This window comes from Aphis gossypii, chromosome 2 (genome assembly GCF_020184175.1).
Source record: "Aphis gossypii isolate Hap1 chromosome 2, ASM2018417v2, whole genome shotgun sequence".
Classification (NCBI taxonomy): domain Eukaryota; kingdom Metazoa; phylum Arthropoda; class Insecta; order Hemiptera; family Aphididae; genus Aphis; species Aphis gossypii.
The window spans coordinates 58323585-58351123 of NC_065531.1; the positions used below are offsets into that span (position 1 = coordinate 58323585).

General features: G+C 26.7%; 1 protein-coding gene across 2 annotated transcripts; it reads right to left on the reverse strand.

The window, feature by feature from the left end:
- Positions 1–3964: 3964 nt before the first annotated feature.
- Positions 3965–17296, reverse strand: LOC114125073 (cAMP-dependent protein kinase type II regulatory subunit). 2 transcript variants are annotated; one of them, XM_027988558.2, is made up of 9 exons: positions 16745–17296; positions 16086–16317; positions 14673–14764; positions 14528–14611; positions 12950–13056; positions 12600–12858; positions 12368–12526; positions 12066–12168; positions 3965–6031 (listed from the first exon to the last, which is right to left on the reverse strand). In XM_027988558.2, exons 2-9 carry the CDS (start codon positions 16303–16305, stop codon positions 5901–5903), a joined length of 1155 nt encoding a protein of 384 aa, XP_027844359.2. In that variant the 5' UTR covers positions 16306–16317; positions 16745–17296; the 3' UTR covers positions 3965–5900. The 2 variants fall into 2 exon arrangements, with proteins under 2 accessions (XP_027844359.2, XP_050055921.1); XM_050199964.1 differs by lacking the exons at positions 16086–16317; positions 16745–17296 and adding an exon at positions 14893–15097.
- Positions 17297–27539: the final 10243 nt, after the last annotated feature.

A 27539-nucleotide genomic window follows, 5' to 3' on the forward strand; every position in this document is an offset into this window, starting at 1 on the left:
ACAATACGTTACAACAATATGATTCGCAAAAATTAACTTTCTAAGAAATAAAACGAATCAAAAAGTAAGTAATTGGTGAAAAACATAGCCGCTGGGACCAGAGCTTCAGCAGCAATAGGTATAATAGTACTATATTATGTAGTTCACAATTCATATCGAATATCAATCGATTGATCTTTAACCTCGATACCCATCATATTATTATAATATATATATTACACATATTGTATACGTAGCTATTTTCGAGAATTCGGAACAATCAAAAAATATAACAATAATATAATATCGCAAGTCGTAACATACATTTTTAACTATATATACCTATATAACCTATATTGTATCACGATATTGTAACTATAATAATATACTATGTTATGTATACATAGTTGATAACAACAAAAAAATAAATAAATAAATTCATCACGTCCTCTCAATAACGTATGCAATAAGTAATACTAGTCGTTGTTGTTTATTTATTTTTTTTTTTTTTTTATTACAAGACTCGGTATTTATTCTTTTTTTTTTTCATTTACCCACTATATGACTGTGCAACAGAAAGAAATATATGCGTTTCTGTTCACAGTATGCTTCGTTCTATTCTGAAACTGTATCCAAGTATGATGCATACGTGATGTACCATACACTATTCAGCATTGCACCGTGTACATTTAATAATATACTCGTATATATATATATTATAACAATTAACAGCAATATTAAATTAACTTAAACTACTAGGTACTTATAGTACTTATAATCCACTGACCCACCAACAAATTAGATTAATAACCTAACCCGTTATAGTTTTATTTATTTAGTCATTAACTAAAATTACCTAAATAAAACATGAATACCCTTTAATTTTGAATTGGTTTATTTAAAAATCATATTAAATACTACTCATCATTTATCATTATTATTATTTATATACATTAAAAAAAAAAAATAAGTATACATATTATTATTGCCATAAAAACAACAGATTTACTCTGCTTACGCTTTCTAGAAAAGCTCAAATTTTGATTCAGTCGAGAAATTTAATGCAACTTAAAAACGTGATCAATTGTATAATATTTATTAATATGTATAAAGGTATTAGGTATGTATTATTATTTATTAATGATAATACTATTACTACTATAACATGATATATATGTTATTATTACTATTATAATATTATCTGTATATTCATGCTTATACACTTACAGTCTAAACATACATATAGTACTTATATAGATTTACACACTCCACGGTTACTTATACTTTGTCGTCGTTCAAACATCTCTACAATGATGACGAAGATAGTGGCGGTGGAGGAGGCGGCACTGTAAAAGGTTCGTGCTTTCTTTTCACACAAGAAATTACAAACGGAAACTTTCAAGGCGGTATATGCGACACGCGATACTGGTGCCTGCAAAATTAAAGAGAACATCACTCGAAAGTCGAAACATCGTAAAACTAGCATTGCGGAAAACATTATCGCATGTACAGGATCATTTATTTTATTCTGAAACATGCAATATCATACCAAATACGATTTTTTAAAATTATTTCGAAACCATTTTTGTTCATTTGAATACACTTTTTTGAGCATTTCTATGATTATCAGCATCGTGTAGTGGTGTTTGTTCTTGAAATTAAAAATACAATTACAAATTGTTTACATTTATTGCAATTTTCAAGATATATGACCGATTGACAATGAAAGAATCGTTCACCCTGTATATCAAATAAAGGTGATGCAATTGCAATTACTCTATACTGTATACATGTATATAACTACAGTACCAGTGTCAAACGACTACGCTTTGTACGATAACATCACGCCCGAAAAAATATGCCGTTTTAATATCGTTGTCCGCCCTCCGATGACTACCAATGTAATACAATAAAGCTGTTCAAGTAACGTTTCGTTTTTCACACTCACTCCGGACGACACCATTGGTCCATTGCTGGAAAATATTATGTTAATATTATAAGGACGTTTATTAAAATATTATACTATGGAGGGCACTACTCGGCCTCGCCGGTAAATTCCGCAAAAACATCACCGGGAATATTGTTATTATTGCGGATTTGAAGGCGTCGTCGGCGAGCAGCCAGCCATTTCCGGGACTCCAATAAACGACAATGGGTCGGGATGTATACAAGTGTTACCTATGAAATAATATTATAATAACTAATAAATTAGGTACTTACGCAATGAACAGTGTATATACGTGTATATTCAGTAGCGCAGGTATTCAAGAGAAGTGGCGTCCTGGGATTTTATTTTCAAGACGTTGATTAGTTGAAGTCTATATCGCGTCATAATGTATATTATGTATATTGTTAACAATTAATATTATCCTGAGTAATTCCTGATGCTTCTACTGTTGTTAAAGAAACTTTTTTGTTAGCAAACAGTGTTTTATGAATGATTATTTTATCGTTTATCACGATGCCAGATCGTTATAAAAACCAATCAAGATAAACACGCCGTAAATATTTTTACTTTTTAAATTTTTCTTTGTCTACATTGTTGTTATTTGTCACCACCTCAAAAGTATAATAAACATTAAAAAAAATGCCTCATTTTAATGGAAAAATATATCAAAGTTAATTTTTGTTTGTTTCGTCATTTTATCACTAGATTTCAAGCTAGATTCATAGATGGCCATTAAACTAAAAATTCAAAGTAATATATCATAAGTTTTAATAAGGTGAAAATAAGTAAAATTGAAACGCATCTCCTAGAACAGACTTATTCAAGACATGAACGTTCTGTTATTTTTTTATCACCCCCTAACAAACTATTTAAATAATTTTAGTGGCCGAATAAATCAAACATTTTAATAATATAATGTATACTATTTGTTAATTGTTCCATCACTATACAGTCCATTTATCTAAGAAGTTAATTTTATAATAATTAATATTAATATTTCAATATTAACTGTAAGTCTAAATTCGTACAATATTCTGTTTTCAATTGTCAAATCAAATATACATATAAGTGTACGTGTATAATTAAATAATAGAAAAATTGTAAAAATCATATTTTTTCGAAATATGAATGTATTTAAATAATGGTGTATTTAAAAATAGTTGAAACCGAATAAAAGGATTTTTTTCAAAATCTTGAACCATAAGCGCGGAAAACTAGTGAGGAGTAGGTCATTAATGGATCACTGTATGTTCGCTACATAATAATATAGAGGTGATTACCTGTTGTCGTGAACCTACTTTCATCTTTGCAGGGTAAAAGACGTGGAAAATGGGTAGAGTATAGCCGTTAGGGCAATGTGTACGTAATGGATTAAAAATTAATAATTGAATACGAAGGACGCTCTATATGTAATATGTTTATACGCGTCTCTTTATACGTTTACAGTGTAAACTTCGGTAAGCATATACAATATAATATTATTCCAATGAGGTAGTTTTTTCCTTTCCATTGGGGCGTGTACCTAACTTAACTTAACGATACACATGTATAATATTAATATGTTATCGATAACGACGGAGACACGGACATCCCCGCTCCATCCGGCGCCGCGTTGTGGTAAACAGTAGCCCAGATAGGTATACATATAATGTGAACTAAAGCAAGTAAATATATATTTATATATTTATATATTTATATATATATATTATATTGCTTAATACATATACTAGAAGTATAGAACCTATCGATATAGGTTAACGACGGACGGAAACACGATCACGATTCTTCCCTATTAGGTATATAATATACCTACAATATTCTACATGGGTATATAATTATTATTACGATTATTCGACGGGAGACTATTATATTGACAAAATATATACATTGTACATAATAATATAATATATTATACTATAGGAATACATCATCATCATCACGCAGTACGCATAATAATATTATGTTATACTGGAGAAGGATTACTTGGGAGGATTTCGTACAGTTACGGGAAAATATGAAACGACCAACAGTTGTGCAGTTTTCATTATTATATTTAATTATTACTTAAAAAAAATGGTAAATACAATTTTATTATTATTAAATATTATTTATCGTACTGGAATAGCCTATAATAAACTTTGCATTTTAATAATATTCACTAAAACAAAATAAAAATAAAAATAAACACATGGTAATAATACTCTAGGAAGATAAAAAGGCTCACATAATAACATAATAATTAATCGCAACCACCAAACAAAAAAAATAAACAATATATATATATATTTATAAATAAACAAAACTTTATGATTATTATAATCATTGACTACAATATTATTTCACTAATACGATAGAAAAAAAAACGATTATTACAATACAATATTTGAGGTGCCTAATACGCTGGGTGTGTTAAATAACAACTAGAGTAAGACAAAATAAAAACAAACAAAAACACAAAACAAAAACAAAATTATTGGGTTACCTATAAATAAGAATGTATAGATAAATGTAAAACCTATACATTTATTGCACCCGGATATTATATATTATATAAAACATTATCATTATATTATAATTATTAATTATAATAATTGTGACTCTAACATTATGAATTAAACATCTAAATTAAGTCTTTATAGGTATATATATATATTATTATATGGCTATTTTTGTTAAATTTTTATCACCTACTGCCTAAATAAAATAATATTATTAGGGTTAGTTAATTATGGCCTAGGGATGTTTTGGTACACGGTTATGATTTTTAAAGCAGCATTTTCTCTCTAATAGGGTTTTTACAGGGCAGTCATCATGGATTCATTCCGTTACCGAATGTTTTTTAATATTAAAAAAAAAGCGAGGCATACACGTTTATAGTTGAATTACACACAAAATCCGTTTAAGGTGGTGGAGTAGCACAAAAATTAATGTCGTGGCGTTACATATAAGTACGAATTTCTTATACAATATGAAATTACGTTAGGAGAAACGTATTTAACGAATTGTTGTGGTCCGTTACTAGGAAGATGAAAAATAAAAATAAAAACTGTGAACATTGCGACAAACATTTTGGATAAAAAAAAAATAGTAAATTAATGTCTGCAATGGAAAATGACATTAAAACATGTAGTCTGTCTGAGGACTATGGCTCACCCCAAATCCCAGTTATTTTAACTGCTCAGCGCACGATCAATCGGATACGGTATACGATTTTTATTGTGTAAAATAAAAGAGACGATTCGGCAACGTATGTGTTGTTCTTATATCGAACGACCTAACAATTAAATAAAGTTCACCTTAAATAAAGTTTATTGGTCGAGATGAGATAGAATCTGCTTAAATCCTAATAATCAAATACTCTCGTACTGTATTGTAATTATTATTATTATATTATATAAAGAATAGAAAACTTTACCCCAGATAGACATTTGAACAAAGTAAATTGAAAAACCAAATTATGTTCATCATTCCTCGTGATTTAATAACACCGCGAAGTAACAATAGTATTTATCATAGTATTATATCATTTTGAAACCTAAAATGTACGACTAAAAATACAACTCTTGTATATATATTATTATAAATCATCTTCGTATTATATAATATACATGTCATCACGCAACTAACATTCATATCAAAGCGCACAATAAAATTGAAGTAATACAGTCGTTTATATCTTAGGTTATGATGTAGTTGTTCAAAAAGATTATCATATCAATATAATTATTATATATTATATTATATACACGTTATGTATACAAAAAGGGGTGTCAATTTGTTTGATTGTAATTGTTTGTATAATGAAACTGTATCTAAAGTTTAAATTATATTTATATATAATATTTTCTAATGGTAAATTGAGAAAAATAATAAATAATGATTTACCAAACATTGTTAGGATAAGAAAAAATACAACTACAAATGGTCAATGGATATACAACACAATCGTAGCGACCGGTCAAACGTTAACCATTCATCGGACATCAGTCATATTTTGCTTGGAGCCAAAGATTTTCACCAGTTGATTTTCGTAGTCCTCGATGTTCCGTTGCATTATGTTCATGCATGGACCCAGCAAACGTTCAAATGCATCAACGTCCAAAACTGAACAAAAATAAAGATAAATATGTAAAATAAAATATTAAACAATAATTTTTGATAATATTATAAAACATGATATTTATCCAAAATAATTGCGTTCTATTATTGAACTTTCCATGAATATTGTTGTCACAATTGTTTAACCCCAATTGTTTTTCAAAAACCTTATAACATGTTAAACCCTAATGTTTTTATAGATTTAACAACAATATTACAGTATTAATAAAAAAAAATGAATTTTCCTCGAGAGTCAGTTATTTTAGCATAATTAATTTGAACAAGAAATTAACTAGATAAACAAACTTGTTATAATTTCTAGAATTAAAAATACAATAAATATGAACACCAATTATAAATAATAAAAAAAAAAAATACGCATATTTCAAATGTTATATACCTTCTAAAGACATCCCTAATTCCAATAATATGTATAATGTATATTAAACAATAATTACTTTAATTTTTGTCCTAAAAAATATTCAAAAGAAAAGAACCAAAGAACATTTTTAAATAATTTTAATTTTTAGTTTATTAAATTTATAGATTAACAATTATTTTGACATTTACAACAAAACTACATTTAATAAAATTAAAAATATGAAGAAAAAAAGTATGACCAGCTATTCTATAAAAAAAATTAAATTGCATAGAAAGAAAAAGTTAGGATAATTTTTTTTTAATTTAATTCTGTATAGTTGTTGCAACGTATTATTAGAAATAAAATGGTAAGTTATTTACCAAAAATTTGATACAATTAATAGAAAGAAAAACACAATTATCTTTAAGTTCGTTTAATTTTTACAAGGACTTTAAATTAATATGCATTTTATGGTAGATGATGGTGTTCGACAACAAAATATGAAATACAGGCACTTTATGGCTTTATTTATAATTTAACCAATAATAATATAATAAAACAAGAACTCAATCGACTGAAAACAACAATATAATCAGTCAACCTGAATTTAGTTAAATTCCAAGTTTTATTCTTCAGTAAACTCAATCTGTAGAAGTATTATTATTATTTACGAGATTTTCTTAGGACAATGTAAAGAATAAAAATCAATTAAAATACATTATTAAAATCCGGTTCCTCCCTCTATACAACACACACTGCCCCTTTAACCACCAGCAGTGGAAAAAAACATTGATTAACAACTCAAAAGGTTTGCTTTGTCACGATGCTTTAATTTATATATTGTGTTAGGCCAGGGAAAATATATTATACTTTTATTTTGTATTCGCGTAAAAAGGTTTATTTAAACAATCTGTTTATTGCAGAATACAACCCTCTCGTTTAATAATGTCCCAGTTTCTTAACTTTCACTCGAACAGTAACACAGCAGAAATATAATTTTATGACCCCCTCTGGCACAGCTCGGGCTACTGTTTAATGTATGAATAGGTAGGATCAAGAGTCCTGTTGACGAGATTATTATAACATTCCTGCAGCATTCAACGCAGTTAAGGAAATTTAGGTTGTCCCAGACGGTTTAAATGAAATTCTTCGATGTAAATTCACGTGAGCAACGTTTAAAAGGATGTAGAATAAGAACAGAAAATAGCGGTCGGCACGATACAGCAATGCTGAATCGTACTGTTTTACATTTCAAATTTTTAAATCAAGATCCATATTCAATATGCATACACTAAATGAAATAAAACATCTATACTAATTTAGTGACTGAAAAAAAAAACCATTAGAAATGAACATTGGACTAGGATACATAATAAGTTTTTTACATATTGATAAATTCTAATAGTACTTCTTTGAATATGAATAGTAACTTTATAAGATCCATGTTTATTAAAAGACCAAGAAATAAGTTATCATAAGAAATTTGAAAGTGACTTTTTTCGCATTCTAAAAATGATTATTAAAATAACTGATATGTAATCTAACCTAGCTATAGCCAAATAAATAATAAATTTAAAATGTTTAACAAATACTATAAATATAAAAAAAATATTCTGAATTTTAAAAACGCGTCATATTTACAATACTTCAAAAAAAAAAAATCAAAGCTGTGAATAAAAAAAAACAAAACAATCTTCAATAAATTTTAATCACTATCAATACAATGAGCAGGTATGAAAAATACTTTGTAAGAGGACATTAAACATCCATAGTTTAATTGTTAGAAACCATTTCACGCAGAAAAGAACCACTTAAATTAGTCTTATAATAGTTATACATATATATATATAAATTAGTATTAAAAAAACGAAACAGAGAATTTTGTATAATATCACTTTACTTTTTCATAAAACTGAAATCGAAAGAAATAGGTATAAACAAGTAGGTACTGTATAAATAACAAGCAATCGTAAATGCGCATTAAAATAAAACGTTAACTTGGTAGTTGGGACTGTGTTGGAACATATAATTCATGTATTAAGCTTGAATTAGAAACATTAAGTGTTTAATATAAAATCAACTATAATAATTGTTATAAACGCGATAGATTTTATGGACAGTTTTCTAATTTTATGATAATAATAATTGATTTCTCAATAATAACTTTGAAAGCTTTTTCCTTCACCTATTCCGGCTATTTGGTTCTATTCGAAAATAGTTTGATGTTACTTCGAGATAGTATTTAAATTAAAATATATTTAAGATTTAAAATAAAAATTAATTTTATAAATTATATTTTATAAGTCATTAAACTGTCCTATATTAAACTTCTTAAAAAGTAGAACTATTAAAACGTATAATAGTTAAAAAATTTAATTTGTATGGAAATTTGAGAAAACTTTCCAAATTACAATTTTAAATTAGGAAAATGTGGTAAAAGGGTTTAATTGTTTAATATAATCAACTTTCCAACTACATGTGGATATATGTGTATACATAGTAAATCGTAAATGATCATTAGTGTTTAAAAAAATACGGCTGTTACTCGCAAAAACATAGCATGCCGTGACGTGACATATTTGTTTTTTTATTTTTTGTCTTGATGACTTAACGTATTTTGACAATTATATTGACAAAACTAGTTATTTTATGTTAACATTTTATTAAAACAAACCTAGTAACCCGAAAAAGTTTCAGAAACTTAATAAAAATATAAAATATATAATGCATTGCATTAATTTCAATTTTAATATTTTTTTCTAATAGGAAACTTAGAACCTAGTTAGTAATAGAGTATCAAAAAAAACAAAACTTCAGTACTTTTTCCAATAGCTGGAAAAAACACGAATTTCAAGACATCAGGTGATAAACACGACTATACAATACAGCAAAACCCATTATAATTCATTTTTCCGAGTATAATATAATATTATAATCAGTTTAAAATTTAAAAGGTTGTACAGAAATACAGAATTCAAATTCAAATATTTTTTCAGAATTTTTATCCAATAACTAGGATAAACAGAATTATAAACGCATAAGATGAGTGTATACTATTCCTTATTAGGCGATTCAGTCAGGATCTAATCCATTTACTATATATTATATAATATTAAACAGCAAACATGTATCACTCCTATGTTGTTAAGCCATAAAACTATGATAGTATACAGTACTAAAAACTAATAATTTTTAAATATTTATATTAAAGTTAAGTAAAGAACTACAGACATTAAATATAAACATTCAATTTAAATTTAAAATATGGATACTTCATCATAAATACATTTTATTAAGAAGTTTAGAGAAACTTGTATTTTTAATACCTTGTTTATAATTTATACCAATACATTGGAAAATAAGGAAAATACTTGCATCAACTTGATTTTAATTGATATGACTCTTTTCTAGGTTTGATCAGAAATAATTTTAATTTTTTATTTTTGTGGCCATCCAAATATAAATCAAATATATTTTGAAAAGAAATATTCTTAATATTCATTATAAAATATTTGCTAAAAATAAAATTTTAAATTTATTTTAAAGCAAACCTAGAAAACAGGTCAACCTACTTAGATATATGTTTTAGTATTAAACAATTGGTCAATCAAACAAGTGGAATTTCTCTAACTCTTCTTGTAATGTGACATGTATATGTAATAGAGTAGATAGTAGCTGAATACTAAAAACATGTATTAATGTTTATTTAATACTTATATATAGTAGTAGGCAAACTTAATAACAAATATTGAAAGAACAATCCTTCTAAATAGAACTCTACCTTGGGAGTATGTAGAGTAATGATAAGAGGTCAATATGTATGTGAAAAAAAGAGGCTAAGAAACACTGGTCTAGAAGATAGTAATTTAAAACCAAGTATCTAATTCATAGACTGATAATCATGGGATAGATGAACAACTATATTTAAACAATACCCAGCACGATTTATTTAGAAACCTGATCTACACTTAAACAACTCATTGTGTATCACCTTAAGTTTATAAAACCACACAATAATATTCTCTAATATCGCACATACTAATACATAATAGAGCATAAAGAAATATTTAGGAAAGTAAAAGCTTGATGAGTGTCCTCTAATAAGACCAAGTACATGCACATTGTTTTAACAATGTAATCAATATGAGGAAAATATCTCGACAGAACATAAAGAAACTCCATATCATTAATTAGGTTAACATAGTTAAGATGCAAACCACTGAGACAATAATCAAACATTACCATTTCTAATGTCGATAAAATAACATAATTTTACATTAATTTCCTAAAACTAAATAATTAATCAAGTTACTTATACCATCAACCTATTTGCAACTTTCTACAGCATATTAGTATTGACTTATTAGTTCATAATAAAATACACTTAAATCTAAGGAAGGTTTTAAGAAAAAAATTAATTAAATATATTGTAAATATGGTATAATGTAAACTGCCTTTAGAAACAGATGGTGATCTACTAGTTGCCTATATTCAGAATCATTATTCCTACATAATTATTTAATTCAAATTTAACACATCCATTATGACATACTCGATTACAAAGTAAAATCTATACCAATGATTCCCAACTGGGGGAAATTTAGATGTTGCATGGGGTAATATAGTGATGATGAAATAATGAACATTTTGTAGATAAAATAATTATACTAATTTGCATAAAATTGAAAACAGTAAATTAATTTTCTAATGGTTTCCTATCGATAATAGACTTCTTAGCAAGTAATCTAATATTGATAGGTAAAAATGTTTTAGCTTTAATTAGTATTTAATTTTTAAAATGATGAAAAAATATATGTTATTATGATTAATTGTATAATAAATGAACAATATAACTATTTTATATCACTAAAAGAAAAACAAAAAAAAGTTTCTTTTTAAAGGGAGACGAGTGTGAAATTTTTAAAAATTTACTAGAAGGGCATAAAATAAAAATGGTTGGGAATCTCTACTCTAAACCTATTATACATCAAAAAAGAGTTTCTCGATTTTAAATTATATTTCTTAGTGATAATTATGTTAGTTGATAAAACTGAATAAATTAAAATATTTTTATGTTTAGATAACTGCCTAGTATTTACTGTGGAAACAACTAGGAATATACCATTATTAATTTCTACTATTTACATTCAATAGATTAACACCTTTATGTTGGACAACAAAAATAAATACTATTCTGCTATGAATCATAATATAAAAGAACTTATTTTTTGTAAATAATTTTAAAAAAAAATCAATAGTTTACAATTCACCAGATCACATACACCAATATGTTGCTCATTGCCTTGATTCAATAATTCAATATTAATGTAATAAAATACACATAATAAGTACAGTTCAAAGGATCTATATCAGATTTAAATATACCTAACATATATAACATTCAATATATCACAAAATACATTGAATACATTTTTTTATATCCAGTACACATAATAGTATATTAGTGCATAGAATTAGTCCCTATACAATACTATAATTTAAAAAAATAAAAAATAAAAATAGAAAGAAACTATACAATATCAATTACTATTTTAAAAATTTTACCCCATGTATGTCATATTTTATGAGCAAATTCTAACATAGTATAGATAATATATAAAAAATAAATATCAAGCTTCCATGATACTTATATCTGTTGAAATATAATAAAATACATACACGCTAGTTTGACTTTGCCTTCAGCAAACACTGATGCAGCACGACCTTTATGAGTGACAAGAGCCAGTTCACCAAAATAACCACCTTTTTCTATTTGATTAACCTATTGAAATATAAATAAATGAAATACAAAAACATAATTCATATCTATTCTAAATAAGGATTTGTCAAACATTCAGTTTTTATAAAATCAAAATTATTCTTGAATTTTAATATTATCAAGAGATTCAAACTTAAATAAATATGTATCAAATTTGGTGATAAAGGATTTGAAGAAAACTTATCCATAATTTTAAACAAACCTTAATTTGTTCACCAGTTTCACTGGTTACTAATACATTAACAATGCCTTCTTCTACAAAATACATGCCATCACCCGGATCACCTTGATTTATAATGCAATCTTTGTCTTGGTAATATTTAGGGACTAGAGCGTCAGCCAAATTCATGCGCTCATATGACTGAAAATGTATAATAAAAATTATTTAAAATAATTAATACTTATAAAACAATAATTTCATAATTGTTAATTACTTGTAATGTTTTTAGCATAGGAACCACTTCAATGAGTTCTTCATACATCTTACGCTTTTTAAATGCGCTCTTCAATACAATACGTCTAAATATCTGACGATCCATAGCCCACAGAAGGCCATCTGATTTTGCTTTAATAGTTGCTGCCCGAGGCATGTTATAGAGTAATGCAAGTTCTCCAAAACTACCTTTATGTTCATATGTATGCACCAAACGGTCATTACCATCTGCATCCGTGACATAAGCTTCAAATGTACCTCTAAAAATTTTAATATTATTATAATAAATAATGTTCTTTATTTTGTCCTTAACAGCTTAATAGAAAACGTATTATGTAAGTTAAATATTACCTATCAATAACATAAAAGTTATCACCATCATCACCCTGTTTAATAATATCATCCCCAGCATGCACCTCGCGATCAAACATTGCATCAATCACATTGTTCATTTGTTCCTAAAATAAAACAAATAATATTAATGAAAACTAAATCACAACATGTATAATTGATACCTACTGCATGTAAAAATAACAAAATTATAAAAAAAAAAAATTAATATTTAATAGTATTAATTATTTATAGAAAAATATTTATTATGAATTCAGAACAGAATAAGAATACTTAGTTTGTACTACTATATTTACTTTTTGATTAAGTTTAATAAAAATGATAGAATATGTTATAAAATATACTTAAAATTTTAAAAGAATCATAATCTATCTTACTAATTTTGGTACTTTTTTATTACTATATATTATAGCAGCATTTTTTAAATAGTTGATGTCTTTTTTATGAATAAAATTTAAATGTGTAACTACTGTAAACAGTATAAACAATTAACTCTAATAGATATTATGTAATAATTATAGGTATAACATAACAATATTAAAATTACAATTACATAAAAATGTTTCTTTAAAATTACAATTAATGTACTATTAAATTTATTTATTCAGAAGTCAAAATAATGAATTTGTATGCTATTGTAAAAATAAAAATAAAAATATAAATTATATTTTTATTGAAATGTTTGAAAAATAAACAAAAAGGAAAGTTCTTTTCAATATTTTATTAATAAAACCATTAAAAAATATAATACAATTAGCTGAAGTAATACCACAGTCCAAACTTATGTCATATGATGCCATATAGAAACAAACCCAAATTTAAGTATTGTGTAACTAAAGAATTCGTTTTTTTCTAATCTTAAAATCTAAAAAAAGTTAACAGATCATAGTTATTGTCATATATTACAAAGAAACAATAAATAGAAACAAATTAAATAAAACGTTAAAGCATCTAAGGAATATTAAAATTTACACAACATAAAAAATGTAAATTTTATTCATTTAGAATTTTATACTATACAATATATAATATATTATCACTGTCCGAATATTGACAGAAATTTCCTAAATATAGGTTGAATTTAATGATAAAAAGGAAAATGTTCATAGCCACATAAAAGATCATTACACAATAATAATATTAAGTATATTATATCACTTTAATTAACTTATTTTTCATCAAAAATATAAATACAAAACAAAACAATAAATTTAATTCAAATTGCCCAAAATCTCCATTATTATAAATACCTAATAAAAATGTTATTTCTCCAAAATGATAATACTGTTTTAGGTATAAATACCTATGTATTTATTTATTCTTTGTTAATTATTGTGTTTTTTAAAAATTTAACACATTTTCATTCATTAACAATGTTGTACACCATATAATTAGAAAAAATGCAAATATTTTCAATATGATAATGTAAAAACTTTTTCACATAAAACAATGTAAACACAACCTAACAGTATAATTCTTTTGACCAGTTAATTCCAAAATTTGGAACCTTTTTTTGCTATTCAAAATTAAAAATATTCTAAGATTATGATGATTTAACTAATGAACTTTTAGACTTACAGGATCCAAAGCCCTGAATATGAATATATTTTTAACACTAGCTGCAAGTGCTTGACGTTGATCATCAGATTTAGGAAATACAACCTAAAAAAAAAAATATTTATTTTAATAAACTGAATAAATTAAGCAAACTTTCTCTAAATACATTTGGTCCCTCTTCTTCTTCATCTTCTTCTGGATTATATGTTTCTGCAAAAACTGACTTACGTCTAGAACTATAACGTGTTGGTGGAGCTTCTACATGAAAAAAAAAAAATTTAAATAATTAAACAAAATTAAATTAAATAGCAATCATATTTAATTTAATTAATACACATATATACACACACTTATTTTAAAAGTAAAATTACTTATAAAATGATTACCGATGTTTAACGACCAAGGTCCTAAAAAAGAATCATTAGGGTTGAATTTGAAATTAATAGATGAAACTTTTAAACATTTAGTAGTTTCAACAAAATGATCTTCAACTTGAAATATATACTGATCATTTTGAGCATTAATTAAGTTATAACAACCTTTCTTGTTTAATCTAAATATCTTCATACAACTCATGATGAAAACTTATAAATGAATGACATAAAGAAAGAAAATAAAGAACGACAAAGGAATTAATTTTAATATACATCTGTATGACGTGTTTTGAGAGAATGGGTACTTTATATAGGAATGAAAATTGTGTTATTTTAATGATGAATTTTATTACTTATTGTGTAATAATATCTACTGATACTGAAATGTTCAATACAAATCCAAACAGAAAATATTCAAGTATAAATATAATATTTAATAAATAAACAAATCCTATTGAAAATAATATTAAACACAAAGTATGAAAAATGAATTGACTCACAATCCGATTTACACATAATATTCATGGAAAAATTAGCAATATACCAACTAAAAAATTAAATTGTTTTAATAAAGAATATATAATCCTTTATAACTTGTGCTATAAATTTATTACAAGTTGTAAGACTATTGTAACTAGGATTTTATATTCATAAGTAGGTATTGCAGATGTTATTATTTGATAGTTATAATATTAAATACATTATAGACCATATAAAACCAAATTCCATCAACGCAAGATTAAATTGTAATCTACAATAATATTATCTATACAATAATAAAACTAGAGTACCTACAGATATTTAAGTGTGGGTATATTTTGGGATTACTTTAACCAGAACGCAGGTGTTTGTGTATAGTTTTTGCTCTGATTGTGATTTGATTATGATATTTATTGAAGAATTAAAAATCATACCTATTACAGAATATTATAACAGGTTCTTAAAACAAGGCGATATTTAACCCAGATTCAAATCGTATAAGAGTGATTACAAAATGTTATATCCAAATAATATAACTGATTTAAGTATACAACTATAGCCGTTTAAGTAAAACTACCTAGTGTAGAGTTCAAAATATTATGAGTTGTTCGCAGAACAGTCGTACAAGCTAAACCGTTCACCAGGCAACAACGAGGAGATAAGATAATCTTATCAAGCGAAATAAAAAAAACTATAATACCTAGCAACAACGAGATAGTACATACCTATGTCTGAAGCGTCGTCTTCGTCGCTGAAATCTCCAGCGGACTGTTGCTTTACACTGGAGGACAACTTGGTGTTCTTGAGTTTTTCAAAGAACTCTATGCCGTAGTCGATGAGATTGTTGGGCTGCTCGAGCAAGTAACCGATCGTGAAATCGAGCAGCAACTCTCTCAGCTCGTCGGGCACGTTTAGCCTGGCGGCGTTATCGCTGTTGGTACTCATCCTTGTTCGTTCCTGCGAAAAAAAAACACGTCGCAGTCAGATAACGGCGGTCACCGGTCCCAGGTCGGTCGGTCGAGTCGGTTAACGAGTACTACGCCGAAGGTGCCGAAAAATCAACAAACGTTTTGCACAATTGTAACAATATAGGTAGTAACAAAAAAAATAAAACCGCACAAATACACACACACACACGGAGGCACACGGAGATCGTGTGGCGAGCCGCGAGCATTCGTCGTGTCCTTGACGGTATAGGTATAGAGTACTGTTATTATAATAACGAAAACGTTAATATTTTTTTAATACTACCTATACACACAATAATAATAATTATAGATACGTGATAATCGGCGTCGTCGGAACACGCCGTCGCCGAGTCGGCCTTCGACACCTACGTACGCGACATATTATCGTATCGTCGTCGTCGTCATTAGGTACTCACCGCGGCGACAACAACAACAACACCAATATCCGTCGGTCGTCGGTCGGTTCGACGACGAATCTCTGGTCGGGTCGGCCGTTCGTCGGCGTTGGCGGTGACGGCGATGCGATCGCAGGGCCCGCAGCTACAATAATATTACGACACACTAACGGCACACGGAAGATAACGCGCGCGCACACACACACACGCCGCACACGCACTGACAAACGTAGTTTTATGCGCGCACACACACACACACACACACACACACACGGACGGGCGCGCACACACACGGACGCGCGGACACACACACACCCGCGCGCTTTGCGGCGGTCGGGCGGCGCGAGCTATCAGTGACGGCCGAGATCCGCGCGATCGTGCGAAAACAGACGGTGGCGTTCGTCTCGATCGCGGAACATCGCGGCGCGCGCGCGAGTCGTCTCACACTCGTCGTACGACGTGCGCCGCGGAATATTATCCGTCCGGCGACCGATTATAATAAAATATTATATAATAATATTAATATTATTATTATTATTATAAGTGTGTTTTGATACTATCGATACCCTTATTATTATTTCGGCGGCGGCGGCGGACGGATTGACAGACACCGTCGTCCTATTATCAGGCGGACGTTGTGGGAGCGCTCCGCAGCCGTCCCGCGACGTTGCCGAGCAACTCACCGCCGGCAGTGGACGACCGACGCGCCGCCCGACGGCCGAGACCCGTGCGCGTATTTACATTTTACACGCACCGACTCCCACGTCGTCGTCCTGATTGGGCGGCACACATTATTATTATTATTATTACTATTATTGTTGTTGCTATATTATATTTTAATATTATATATAATTTATAATATACCGCGTGTAATAATAACATATTACATACCTGGGTAGTAGGTTCGCTTGTGTTTTATATTCCACCCCGTAACCACCCCCGCACACCATAGTTGCAACGGCGTAATAATAATTTAATATTTATAAATATGATATATTGACGACGTCGTGTTACTTTTAGTGGGTATTAATTGCCGTACTCGTTATATTAATTTCGCTAATTGCCAATTGTTGGTGAAATATTTAATACGACCCGTCGCGTTTTAAACGTATCTATGCATATACATATATTGTTCTTGAGGACTGAGATATGAGGTATATAGTGTCGTAATTACTGGAGGGGGGAGATTTGAGTGTCGTATCCCCCCGTGACCTTTTTTTTTTTAAAAAAAGACTGGCTCACTACATTTATTTACTGATATTATTGTATATTATTAAATATCTTTTAATTATTCGTTTCAGTGCCACATACTCATAAGCGTACTTAGGTACATTTGTCATTTATTGCACCGAAAGGAGATGCTTATGATAAATACAAATTTTTTTGGCAGGGGGTATTAAATAAAATTTTTAAATCATTTCATCCCCCCCCCCCCCCTAACAAACATGACCAAATTACGCCACTGATTAGGTATAAAGTTAAATAGATACGCATGCAGTATAACGACTTGACGTGCGGCAGTTGAATATACACGGACGAAATCAACGAGGTCACAATACATCATTATTCGTTATATATATATATTTACATTATTGTATGAATTATATAATAATATAGTTATAAGTTTTACTCTGGTCGTATAGGTAAATTGTATATGACTACCTTGGATTGGTTTTATTATATGATTACCTAATAACTAATAAGCAATAATACTGTAGTAGGTATCCATATAATAAATAGGTATATACTACACAGTACCTACACGACGATAATTATAAACGATATAATTTTTACTGTTGTCGTACCGATATAATCGATAGATTGATACCTAGGTATAAGTTCAGTGGCGCCGTACCAAGTATCAAAGCGCCAATCGCCTACCTTGTTCAAATGGGCGGGTTAAGTGTAATTTGAGACAGGCCAACAGTGGTGTTTTAGGTGAGGGTAGGTACAGTAGGTACACTGTACATTAGTGCAATATTTTTCTATGTTGACGTAACTGTCATTTGTTAGTACTTTAGTAGGTAGGTATCTAATTTAGTAATGTGTTTAATCAACATAATATTATACATTTGTATCCTATATCAGTTATAGCATACCTAATACCTTATTGTACCTACCTAGTGCAATTGCAGTATGGAACATAATAAATGTTGAATGATAAACATACAAAAATCAAATAGGTATAAATTATAAATTATAATTTAAAACTGTATTCTGGGTATTTGGATTCTATTACTACGTCAAGTATTAATAATATTTAAAATAAAGAAGTTCATAAATTTTAATAAAATCGGATAAATACAAAATAAATAACTTTCTTATGTAATGACTGTTTTGTTGTACCCTTGTGCTTATAATAAGAAATTCAAAACATATTATAGTAGTGGAAACTTGAATGTTGAAATTTAAAACTTCACGCAATTATATACATAATACTTAAATATAAGTTCTATACTCAATAAAATTTCTAAAACGTTGTGTATTCGTACTTAAGTAAGTACAAATTTATTTTTGGAATGCTACTATAATTTTACTTTGTTATTTAGGACTAACCGTAGGTAACTGTCATTGTAGGTAGGTGCCTTAGTGCCTATCTAATTTACTTCTCTCAAAATTAAACGTAATTCCTATAACATACAATTATTGAGAATAATGAAAATAGCTGAGGTATTTTAGTAACTTACTTACGATAACACTTTAATTACCTAGTTGAATTGCAGGATAACATCGTGTTGGCCTGTTATGCTATTTAGCCATGTCCTTTTAAATGTTCAACTAAATTTCTTTATCTTTTATATATTTTATAGTGTATATTATAGTAATGTAGCACTAACATGTTAATACTTTTACTGGTATGAAAACTCATTAAAAATATAATTTCGAAAGTTTCAAACCACCGACCGTTTTAATGATGACATAGTGAATTGATACGTGATTCTATAGTATTTGGACTCAACTATTATTTACAATAGGTTAAATAGTTGTGTAATAAAAATTTAAAAATTATTTTGAAATAACGATTTGACAGTAAATTGCAATTCATATAAGAATATTTCAATATTTCAGCATAGCCTACTTATTTCATTTTTTGTAAGTACCTATGTATTATATAAAAAGTATTTAAAAGTATTTTAAAATATAGCTTATGTTTCATGAACTTAATTAATATTATATATATAATATATTATCTATTGACTATTTCTTATCAATTATCATTAATAGGTACCACTACTAGCTACTAGGTACATAAGTACATAGTACATGTAGATGATAAGCTATCATAGTATTTAGTAGTACAATATTTTTATACAATAGCAACTAATGAATCTTAGAATATTGCCCCCCCCCCCTCGAAAAAATGTTAATTTTATAACATTGGATTTAGATAATAATTATGCATTTTATATTTTGTACCAGTCAATAAAAAATTAAGTAAATAAAAAAAAGTTTTGAAAAAAAAATAGATACAAATAATATTTTAAAATATATAATTAATATACTTCTTAATTTTTATAATATTTTTATAATAACTTATACTATTGTTTTAATGTATATGCTATAAGTTTAAGTGATTTTGTTAGAATCATTGATGTATTATTTCTACAGAATTAATTTTGTGCCTACATACCGCATTATAACCATTATAACTTATAAGTTATGACGTATAGAATTCAAGGAACAAAGATAATATATGTTTAGAATATGTTTTTATCTAACATGATCTCAAACTTAAGCTTAAAAAAAATGGTAATTTTGTTCCTATTATAATAACTATTTATGTAGTTTATTTTTCATTATTTTCTAGAAACATTGTTCCTTTATGGTCTTATATAGCGTACACGTGCAATAGGAATATTAGATAAATCACCTTAACTAATTGTCTGTTAGGTTTTGACAATACTCTAACGGGAAATGATGAATATATATAGAATACAAATCTAAGCAGCACATTATAGTAATATATTATTATGTTATATTAGTTATGGATTTCCGCCGTGTATATAATATTTTGAATTTTCAATGAATACGAAACAAAACAATTTTAAGCATGAATAATGAAAACATTAATTCTTAGTTATTATGATTTTTGTACTTATTCATGAGTAAAAACTAAAACATAAAAACAAAAGTTAGTACAAAATAAACAATTCTTAAATTAAGTAAGTATATATATATATATAATATGTATCACTTTTTAAAACTATAATACTGGTTAATTTATCTAAGAATGATAATATCAAAATAAAACAAAGTTGGAGCTTGATGTGATGGTATATATTGTATAATAACTATTAACTAATAAGATTATAATTTATAACTTTTATGACATGAGATTTCCAAGTATAATCTAACACAAATAATATTATAGTTATTAAATAACAATATAATATTATATTAATATTCTGTCTATTCTGCGATGGCTGTGGTAGCGCAACAGTTTGATTCGAGCAATGTATATAGGTTTTACGAAGAGTGAAAAGAAAAAAGGAAACAGAATTTTTTTATAACAGGTCCACCGCTGACGCTAGCTTACGTCAGGAGACAGTAGGGTCCCTATTCTCCAGCAGCGTCGTTGGCGGCGACCGGATCCCGGAAAAACTATTGATTTCCATTTTATTCAATAAAACACCGCGTGACACCCTGTCACGTGCTGCCACCTATACAGCTCGCCGCCCGTCAAAATTCATCTTTTCGTAATTACACAGTATTGTTTCTTTTACCTGCCGTGGCCTCTAAATAGGTAGGCATAATTCAATAATTATACTATGTTTAATCTATATTTTACATAGATATTTCTCTCGAGATTAAAATAAACTATAACCTATATTAAACATATCTGCAGTATACAGGTAGATAATGATTTTTATATTATAAACCATGAAATATTTGGTACATAATCTGATTCAGAGATTACATTCTACTTTTTTTAGATTCTAGCAGAGCAAAATAAAAATATTTGAATTATATGAAAATAAATCCAAGAATATATAATATACTTTAATTTAAAAGCTTTTGAATAGGTAATAAAAGAGTTGATTGTATATTAAATTAATACGAGTAGTAGGTATATCGGGCCTAGATAAAAAAATAATAATAGTCTTGTTGAAGATAAAAACTCACCGTGTGAATTAAATTCTAAACCTATAAAAATATCTATAGCCTCGAGGGATCACCTGAATACATCAATCAAACTCTACAAAATATTTCAAATAAACAACCACGGAACTTTGTGGACGGTAGTTTTTATTTTTATTTTTTTTGTTACCTACATAAAGGTTGTTATTTTTTATATTTTTTTGTTTAAGTACTATAGATAGGTATGTTATATTTTGAAACTTGTATGCATAAATAATAAATTAATATTATAACTAGAGTAATTAGTTAAGCTACTGCCTACATTAATATTACAGTATATTTTTGCTCATGATAAATATAATTTATTCTAATCACTTTTTACGAAAATAACGAAAAAATTACGAACAAAATCGTAAAACAATTACGAAAAATTGAACTATAGATTTATATAAATTATAAACCTGTACATTATTTCCAAAAAAACTTCAGCATAATTCTATACATATAATTGTTTATTTACGGGACTTAATAACGACACAAACTGTATACTGTAAACTATATTACTATATTATGTAGGTACCTTATATACATATACAATATATCTAGGTATATATAAAATATATGCATTGCATGTTTATTTTGAAAATTACTGTGAATTTTTTATTTAGACCTCTCAAAAGTATAAACAAGTTTTAATTTTATAATAGCAAACCCTTCCACTATCAAAATTAAAGATCAAAACATTTTATTAACTATACTTATTATATTATGTATGATGTATCATTGTAAAATCAATATTTTTTTTCACACTATCAAAATCTAGAATTATGGTTGAATAAAAAAGTAGTCTATAAATAACTGTACCTATTTAAATGTATATTTACTCCGCAGTCCGCATCGCCTCTATAATATATCGTGCTCGTGCCACACAGTTTGGGAACTACAGTTTATGGTACAATATTACACTATATATTATTATATATTTTTGTTCCTTTATATAATCCATATCGCCTAAAAATCTTTTAAATGTATTTTGCATATTATGTATAAACACAATAGCTGAGTTATTGTTATACTAATACTACTATCTATAATAGTGTATTACATAATTCGATATTTATAATTCATAAATAAACAGGTTAAGTAAAGATAGAATATGAAATAAGATTTTATTTATAATTCTAAACATTTAAGAACTCTCTTATATATTTTGAAAAATGTTGTTGGTATTGAAAATAATAATTTCCTCAAAAAACATGTCTTTATACAAAAAAAATCACATTGCACAAATATTTTAAACAACTTAATTATTGCACTCGAAGTAATATGTGAATAAATTAGATATGAGTATTAAGGTATAAACTGTATAAGAATTACTATATACCTATTGTAATTTCTATGTATATATAATATATTTTAAATACATATTATGTTTATTTTATATATATTAAATAACTAAACATGTTTTTTACTTCAAGAGCACGTAATTTGACCATGGTATATCCACATTAAGTTGATAAGATTATAATATTATCTATATTATGTTTAATGTTTATATGTAATATACTAATATGCAATACAACAATTATTAATAGATAACAATACATTTCCATAATGTTGTGTACAAAACAATTCCTTCTCTCCACTCTCCAGTACTCCTACCAATAAATTAAACTTTACATATACGTACCTACCATGGAAGAGTTTCTACGTGTGTATAGGACGTGTTCGTGTACATATTTAAACCATGTTTTTATCTTTTAAAAAAAGTAGAATAGAGTGTATGAACTTTAGAACTTACATAGTTATATCTACATAAAAGGAATATTTTATAAAATAAAAAGAATATGAAATATTATCATTATTATTCATTATTTATAAAAATTATGATATAATTAATGTAAGTTAGAAAATATTGTACTTAATAAGTATTAGTTTTCGTCATTTAAAAGTAGTAAGATTTAAATTATTTATTCATAAAAGTTAAAATTAAATTTTTAAACTATCAATTTATTTTAAACAATCTAAATATTTATATTTAATTTTTTTTTTAAAGTGGTTACACAGTTTTATAACTAAAAAATTAGAAATAAATAAGTATCAAATATTATTCGCAGATATAGTGTACAATGTACCTACATAGAAATATATTATTTAACTATTAAAGTATTATTTTTAAATATTGTACTTGTCGAATGAAATGTTTTAATAATAACATATATACATATGTATATATACATGTGCTTAATAGCCACAAGCTACATATTATAACATTTAATATTTTAATCTCTATAATGGTATATACTATATGGACAAGAATACAAGATAGTTGCTCTCGCACTCACGTACGTTGGCGAAGATTAAAAATAAGACGAATTTGATATGATATATCTAGAAATTTTTCAGAGTAGTATTTATTATTATTTTTTTTTATATATAGAAGTGTTATAAAATGTCTTATAAACATTACTGTATTAAAAAAATCTTACCTAAAAATCGTTTTTCAAATGCAGTACAACTTTTTTATAATGTACCTATGACAATTAAAACAATACTTTTCTGCACTAATTATGGAGGTATAAGTAAAGGGAAATAATACTTATGACTTATATCCGTACAAAAACTTGTATATCAGCATATATGACAATACAAAATAATGCTTTAGATTTTTAACTATTGACTGTAAGTCTATTAGTCTATAACACTAATCTTTATTATTATAAATATAATTCATATTGTGTTTAAAAGTATCATTTTAACTATATGTAGACCATTATTAATATAGACTATAGATTATTTAAAATTTAGGCATGAAAATGCATAGTAGGTCACCTCTAAATACAAAAATACATATTTGAATATTTCATGGGTTCGTCAGTTATTAACCACATCTATACCTAATTTCTTTTTTCTACATGCAAAGAATTTTATAATTTTAGATTTCAACCAGACTACTTTCTAACCATATCGTCCACATCGTTGTATATGTAGGTGAATAATGAATTATTACTATCGCCAAGTTTTTGATGAGATATTATTTAATCGTTTACATGCACTTAAATACACAATAACCAGTAACATATGTATCCTAAATTTAAATAATGTCCTGCGATGTCGAGAGTTTAATTACTTCTGTAGGTAATAATAAAGTTATGTACTGATGCTTGGTAATATGAGATATTTATAGGTTTGCTATTTGTCATTTGTTCTGATGAGAATTATAATAATTGTCTTATTTGAAGAATATAACTTAAAACAATATTTATTGCTTACACCTTACAAAGCTTTATTTTTTATTTAATTAATATTTTTTGGAAAATACTACTTTTATATGCACAATACATACAAACATAAATCATCAAACTATCAAAAGTGGTATTTTTTAATATTATTTTTGGGGTATATTATCTAAGTTTAATTCAAACTTTTATTCTGCATATTGACGTACCCATTATAATGAAGTTTTTATAGAGTATAATTCGTGGTATAAAGTATTAGGTCATCAAAAAAACAGGATGTAAATATATGATACATAATGTTATTGATTTTGACGTATGACTACTATTATGATTCACTATAATATTATATTAATCAGTAATGGTACCATCTACCACCTCTATGCACCAGTTTAATACGATATTAGTTCGAATTAATATTATGATAGTTAAAATATAACATCATACTATGATGTTCATATAGACTTGGGTAGAGATATTCGATACAGCCATACAAAAGAAGTAAATAATATGGTTTATTTCGGTAGTATAGGTACTATTAGGCATCAACTTAAAATAAATCAAGTAACTCACTTCTGAATTTCTGATTTAATTTATAATATTTATGTTTCAGATGCGTATAGTCGTATACAACAAAGTAGTTATAGAGTACCTACCTACTATGTAGGCTATAGCGAATGTGTTAATTTTAATTCAATAATTCGATAAATGATAAATTATACGAAAAAAAACAATTCTGATCCGAGTAAATCAGCATTTATTTCTATAAAAAATATGTATGATATACAAATAATTTTTAATTGTATGTTACTTATATACTATTTAGTATTTGTATAAATAGTAAAGTATTATACATAATTTCAGCAATTAATACATATTAATACACCCATCATCAATAATAAATTTAAATCTTAAACTTTTTTCTTTTTAACTTGGGATTTGATGCTATAGTTTATTTATTTAATAAATTGAATTATTTTTTGTCAAAAACATTACAGTTATTTCTTAAGTTAATAATTACCAATAAAAAGTTTCAAATATTTATGGTTACCTATATTTTTTTGATTATTACAAACATTGAAAAATATAATGATTTTTCATTAAGAAAAATGGTTATTTTCGTTTAAATATCGAATTTTAAACACTTGCTTATAAAAAAAAGTTTTGACTATATATTTTCGTTATTTTTTAATCACACTAATTATGAAGAATCTTTTATTCAACTTTCAATTTTTCAATTTTTTTTTATCTATATATACCTAACTGGTAAATAATATTATCAACATAAATATTGAAAAAAGTAGAAAATTGCAAATATAAATTAATAGCTCAATTTTTAAATTATATCAAGTATACCTATTTAGGATATGTCAAAATATTTGGTGAAAAATTAATTTTTTTATTATAAAAATATTGCTTAAATATTCTGGTTTTCTTTCTGTTCTTTTTCCTTTAATTATTAATAAATATACCAAGCGACAAAACCAGAAAAATATTTGTTGTTGTTTTTTTTTCGCGAGGGGGAGGAAGAACGGGTTATAAGTATTACAATAGGTATTACATTTTACATTTTCTACTTAAAAACACGACAACACACATAAACAAAAAAAAGAACAGTCATTATAACTTCATTTAAAATTAAAATGAAGAAAAAGATACTATAAGTATACTATGTTATAATTTTTATAAATATACTAAAATGTCTCAAGTCTTAATATCTGTGAATAGTGGCATAAATATAAAAAATTCTTAAATGGTTCAAAAGCAACCAGGGTCCTGAAATTTATTGAATTTAATAATCTCACAACATTTTTAAAGATTTATTTAGGTACGTATATTATATTAATTCATAATAATATATTTATCATAAGTTGAATATGTTTTACCTAATCATTTTTTTTGCTGGGAGCTTATAACAATTTCGAATGCTTACTATATCATATAATATTCATAACATAATAATATTTCATAAGTAATTTATTATCTTTGAATGCGTATAGTATATTATGAAATAAATTTTATCAATTTTATTTATACTATATTATAATAGGTAGGTATATACATTTTCATTTTATTTTTTTCAATCATACGTTTTACACAAATTAATATAGATACATACTAATATATATTATATTATTTACATTATAAACATTAAACATTATATGTATAGCTAAACTGCTAAAGAACATAAAACCTAAGTAGTATCAATATAAGTAGTGATCAGCAATAAATAAGATTGTGTAAAATTATGAAACTCTACTACAAGCTATCTATTCAAATCATTTTTTTCTCTTTTACAATAATTGTATCATTAAAAATAAAAAGGGTGGTCAAGTGTGTAACGTTCTGCTCTACAGTAGGTATCGAGTGGACCTAGTAGATAGAGTAGGTCACTTTAACGGATGATGGATGTATTAAATTTGAATCCAATAATAGGTAACATTGTATAATATGAAAAACGATTCTAAATGGAGATAATTTGTCAGCCAAGGATATATTTT